This window comes from Crinia signifera, chromosome 12 (genome assembly GCF_055691185.1).
Source record: "Crinia signifera chromosome 12, ASM5569118v1, whole genome shotgun sequence".
Lineage (NCBI taxonomy): Eukaryota > Metazoa > Chordata > Amphibia > Anura > Myobatrachidae > Crinia > Crinia signifera.
This window is the reverse complement of record NC_139228.1, coordinates 15,020,261-15,026,260: the sequence shown is the minus strand read 5'-3', so window position 1 is coordinate 15,026,260 and position 6,000 is coordinate 15,020,261. Positions and strand designations below refer to the sequence as shown.

At 47.5% G+C, this 6,000-nt stretch overlaps 1 protein-coding gene across 3 annotated transcripts in view; it reads right to left on the bottom strand.

Moving 5' to 3' along the window:
* Positions 1-1,628: 1,628 nt before the first annotated feature.
* LOC146050076 (uncharacterized) overlaps positions 1,629-6,000 on the bottom strand; it is a 54,665-nt gene continuing 50,293 nt past the window's right edge. For all 3 annotated transcript variants that reach the window (XM_083166889.1, XM_083166888.1, XM_083166887.1), the window contains 2 exons: positions 5,039-5,204; positions 1,629-2,134 (listed from right to left, as the gene is read on the bottom strand). In XM_083166889.1, coding sequence (XP_083023015.1) covers positions 5,062-5,204 — 143 coding nt within the window. In that variant the 3' untranslated portion in view covers positions 1,629-2,134; positions 5,039-5,061. The remainder of the gene's footprint in view (positions 2,135-5,038; positions 5,205-6,000) is intronic.

Here is a 6,000-nt window from a genome sequence, read left to right as displayed (position 1 = left end):
TGCGTCAGGTTTGTGTCACCTGTGTATAGGGATCAGAGTGCGTCAGGTGTGTGACCTGTGTATAGGGATCAGAGTGCGTCAGATGTGTGTGACCTGTGTATAGGGATCAGAGTGCGTCAGGGGTGTGTCACCTGTGTATAGGGATCAGAGTGCGTCAGGTGTGTGTGACCTGTGTATAGGGATCAGAGTGCGTCAGAAGTGTGACCTGTGTATAGGGATCAGTGTGTATATCGTGGTGAATGTCAGGCATTGTTTAGGAAAGCAGCACATACATAATACAGAAGTCATAGTTTGCCAATATAACAGAACAACAACAACAACCCCCCTCCAAACTGTATAGAAATTGGAAGGTGAGAACGCACCAGCCAATCAGTTTTCCAGCCAGGATCCAGAGGTTGTCCATCCATAGCAGCAGGCGATCAGAGGGTAGTATAGAGCCTGTCGCAGATAGTGGCAATGGTTACCTGAGACATATGGGATCCGTCAGGGGTAGGTGGGAAACAGATGAAGCCATTTACCAAGCTAGTTCAGACAAGGAAACAACATGGCAGTGACAGCAATGGCTTCCAGCACTTCCGCAGCCTCCTCTGGTAGTGGAAGCTCCTAATGCACACTGGGTTTGCAGTCTCCTGCGTGTAGCATGACCATGTCATTGCCCCCCCCCTTACCACAGGGCTCAGTAACAGCTGCACCCCTCCGTGTGATACTACTATCCTGTAAGAGAATCCAGCGGCCATTGTGTGTGTCCAATACAAGTGTGACAGGTTTCAGCATGTTACACGGACACAATAGACACTGTGCAGACAAGGTAACACAGGAGAATTCCTAGGTCAGCTTCTTATAGGAGTTGCGTTTGGGGAACACGAGTGTGAGAATACAGGTGTGTCACACTATGCACATGCTTGTTTGCATCACCAACGGATCCCATACAAGGGAATGGGAGCTGGGCACATGTGCAAAGTATACACCAGATCCTGTTCTAGTCTATGGCATAGCGGGAAAGTGCCCACGTGCAGATAAACAGGAGACATTTGTACGTTGGGTTGTTAGGACATTTAAGCAGGTGTACACGTTTCCACAAATAGTGTCCATGGCGCTCTAAAAGTGGACGATCTGGAGCTGTGACACAGCCGTGGAAATCCACTAATCCTAAGGGCCAAGTACACTATAGGCAACTACAATGCATAACGTAGGAAAAAGTACACACATTAGGGCAGTCACATCCAACCTTGGCCCTCCAGTTGTTGTGAAACTACACATCCCAGCATGCTTTGCAATAGGTTTAGCATTTCCAAATAGCGAAACTGTGGCAAGGCATGCTGAGACTTGTAGTTTCACTACAGCTGGAGGGCCAAGGTTGGATATCATTTAGGGTAAATGTACAGCACCAGTTCCTGCACAGTTACAGGCTGGCTTATTCTTAGCGATTGGTTGCTTCTGTGGAAAATAAACCTTTGCAAGCAAGCCGGGTGCGATACACGATGGAAGCATCCTATGGGTGTGACAGCCATAGTTGGCAGGGACAGCAAGGGGTCTCTTTCTCTAGTTTATCAGCTGTCTAGGTCACAGGTTCCATCATATCTGATAAAGTAAAGAGACCGGAAACACAAAACAAATCTATCCGGGAATCCGAGAAAGTCTTTTATATTTAATGCACACTCACAAAGAGAACATTGCACCAGATGAATCAGTAAGTCCCAGACTTTCTTATGTGCTGTAACCAAAAGTAACTAGCATCTAACTGTGGGCAACTTAGGAAAGGACTGTATGGTTGGTTGGCTGCTATGGGTTACAGAACCATTATGCGTGTGGCGCCATGGCATCATATAAACCAGGCATGTCCAACCTGTGGCCCTCCCGCTGTTTTGAAACTACAAGCCCCATCATGCATTGCTACAGTTTTGCTATTGGGGAATGCTGAAACTATGGCAATGCATGCTGGGATGTGTAGTTTCACAACAGCTGGAGGGCCCCAGGTTGGACATGCCTGATATAAACCCTTATGTGAACAGGTAATGCTACAGTGAGTCCCAGCACTGTTAATATAGGATAAAATCTCTATTTCTTGGATATTTCTGCAGATGTAGGACCCCTCTCCTGGCTTCCTCCATGTCCTGTAACTCCGAGATTGGCCCTAAATAAAGAAAGATTTATATTAAAAAAATGGTACTTGTTTCCTAGCACGGCGCCCGCGATTTTGAAAAATCGCATCGATCAAATCGCATGCGATGGACGCGATTTTTACATTGGAATCAATGTAAAATGGTCCATGAGACCCAATTTTACATTGATTTCAATGTAAAAAGCCCCAAAACCCCCCATTTTAATAGCAAACCCCCCCATATGGGTGAAATGGTCCTCCATTGTTAACGCCACCCCACTATTGATGCCAACCCGAAGCATGGCGAGCGCAGCGAGCCCGCGAGGGGCGGCGGTACGCGTCCTACGACCTTTTCATACCCCCACTATCCACGTCGGCGTGGAGTTGATTTAATATAGTGTGGCGAGCGCAGTGAGCCCGAAGCGTGGCGAGCGCAGCGAGCCCCGCGAGGGGACGCGCATAACGTATAGGCGTCCGCTCGCCACGCTTTATAAAATTAACTCCACGCCGACGTGGATAGTGGGGGTATGAAAAGGTCGGATGATGCGTACTGCTGCGCTCGCCACGCTTCGGGTTGGCGTCAATAGTGGGGTGGCATTAACCATACTTTATACCCATGAGGGGGCATATACAATGAGAAATTGGCCATATTGGCCCATTTCCCATTGTTCCCTATGTAAAATCGCGTTGATCGCATCGCATGCCATTATAATGGCATGCGACCAACGCGATTTCAGCTTTGAAAATCATTTAACATTATTCTCTATGGGAAAATCGCATTGATTGTGTTGGACACGATTTTCTCTTTTACCGGCAATTAAACCTGTGATTGACAAAAAATCGCGTCCATCGCATGCCTTAAGTACCTTAAACTTAAGGCATGCGATCAACCTGACGGGCGCCGTGCTAGGAAATAAGTACCAAAAAAATATCTGAGATCATTCTGTAATATGCCCTTTTCTCATGATCAGATTTAGTCACAGTCTCTAACAGGGAGGTAAGCGTTACTAGGGCACACAGTCTATGACGCTGAATAACAGGAGGTAAGCATTACTAGGGCACAGTCTCTGATGCTGGATAACAGGGAGGTAAGCATTACTAGGGCACACAGTCTATGACGCTGAATAACAGGAGGTAAGCATTACTAGGGCACAGTCTCTGATGCTGGATAACAGGGAGGTAAGCATTACTAGGGCACACAGTCTATGACGCTGAATAACAGGAGGTAAGCATTACTAGGGCACACAGTCTCTGATGCTGGATAACAGGAGGTAAGCGTTACTAGGGCACAGTCTCTGATGCTGGATAACAGGAGGTAATCATTACTAGGGCACACAGTCTATGACGCTGAATAACAGGAGGTAAGCCTTACTAGGGCACACAGTCTCTGATGCTGGATAACAGGAGGTAATCATTACTAGGGCACACTGTCTCTGATGCTGGATAACAGGAGGTAATCATTACTAGGGCACACTGTCTCTGATGCTGGATAACAGGAGGTAATCATTACTAGGGCACACTGTCTCTGATGCTGGATAACAGGAGGTAATCATTACTAGGGCACACTGTCTCTGATGCTGGATAACAGGAGGTAATCATTACTAGGGCACACAGTCTCTGATGCTGGATAACAGGAGGTAATCATTACTAGGGCACACTGTCTCTGACGCTGGATAACAGGAGGTAATCATTACTAGGGCACACAGTCTATGACGCTGAATAACAGGAGGTAAGCATTACTAGGGCACAGTCTCTGATGCTGGATAACAGGGAGGTAAGCATTACTAGGGCACAGTCTCTGATGCTGGATAACAGGGAGGTAAGCATTACTAGGGCACACAGTCTATGACGCTGAATAACAGGAGGTAAGCGTTACTAGGGCACAGTCTCTGATGCTGGATAACAGGAGGTAATCATTACTAGGGCACACTGTCTCTGATGCTGGATAACAGGAGGTAATCATTACTAGGGCACACTGTCTCTGATGCTGGATAACAGGAGGTAATCATTACTAGGGCACACTGTCTCTGATGCTGGATAACAGGAGGTAAGTGTTACTAGGGCACACATCTCTAATGCTGGATAACAGGAGGTAAGTGTTACTAGGGCACACAGTCTCTGATGCTGGATAACAGGGAGGTAAGTGTTACTAGGGCACACATCTCTGATGCTGGATAACAGGAGGTAAGCGTTACTAGGGCACACTGTCTCTGATGATGGATAACAGGAGGTAAGCGTTACTAGGGCACACTGTCTCTGATGCTGGATAACAGGAGGTAAGCGTTACTAGGGCACACTGTCTCTGATGCTGGATAACAGGGAGGTAAGCGTTACTAGGGCACACATCTCTGATGCTGGATAACAGGAGGTAAGCGTTACTAGGGCACACATCTCTGATGCTGGATAACAGGGAGGTAAGCGTTACTAGGGCACACAGTCTACAGCACTGGATAACAAGGAGGTAAGCGTTACAAGGGCACACAGTCTATGGCGCTGGATAACAAGGAGGTAAGCGTTACAAGGGCACACAGTCTCTGATGCTGGATACAGGAAGGAAAGAATTACTAGGGCACACAGTCTTGGACGCTGGATAACATGGAGGTAAGCGTTACTAGGACACACTCTCTACTGCTGGATAAAGTGTGTGTGTGTGGGGGGGGAAGCATTACTAGGGCGCACACACTACTGCTGGATAATGGGTGGGAGGGGGGGGAGCACTGCTATGTCACGCATATTACTGTACTTTGTTGTTTCCTATCAAATAAGGCTGCGAAAACACCTCTTATGTGGCACTAGCCGTCTATGACTGCGATTGGCCGCACATTAAATAACGTCAGGGTTATGTGAGAACATGTTAGTGCCTCAGGCACAATGCAGACAGGGGACTGTTCTGTGCAGCATAGCGGCCTGTACAACATATTGGGTTTCAGCACTTACCCTGTAATGTGGTGAGACCTGTGCTAGTAGAGGAAGCCGGATGGTGCACCCCTTCTGTAGTTACCCCGTCCACTGGAGGAAGAGGTGCCAACCTGGCCGAGCCATTGGCCATGACGCACGTCAGATGGGAGCCCAATGGAGTCTGGAGGAGGATAGCTCCGGGGTTCTATAAAAGTAAAAATATATGTATGAGTCGCCACCCATGTTTCCATAGGGAGAACACAACTGACCACACTATCATCTACAATGCATAGTGACAACAGGGCATCCAGGTGGCACAGAGGGACATATCCGTGAAACAAGTGCCCACCTCCACAGTGTCCTTGTAAGGGGATTTCCACACTGGTTAACTATGTTCTTGTGTGGTGGTGGTGATGATGATGTACAATTACATTATACAGTGTATGGATGTATGGTATGTACAGATACAAACAGGGGCAGGTATTGGATCTCATTAACTGCACCCAGCCTTCAAATCTACCCACCAGCTCTGCACCGTGCTGCTCCAAAGTCAACCCTTCTGGCAAAATGTACCAGAGAAAGCGTGCGCCTTCCGCTCCGCGCGTGCCCTCCATCGATTACGTGCCACAGAGAAAACCAAAAATTTATCTCTAACCTGTTAAATTTCTTTCTTTGAGGATGCCAGGGGCCACAGGGCTAAGGCTGGGAATTGGAGTGGGAGAGAGATCATTTCACTACCTAAAAGGTTAAACTTCTTCCTGCCTCCCAGGCAGCCAGGCTCCTCCCCTCCTCTACCCCGCCTCCTGGCAAGGAAGCTCAGTTTTTAACAAGCCAAGGCAGGAAAGAAAAAGAAGGAAGAGAAACACCACACAAACACATTCAGAAGACAGGTTAGTACACCCAACAGGGAACTATGTAACCAAACCTTTAACGTAAATGTTAACATGTGAGTCCCGTGAGGCAAACATATCAAATGAGTAAAAGTGAAAGATAGTTTTGAC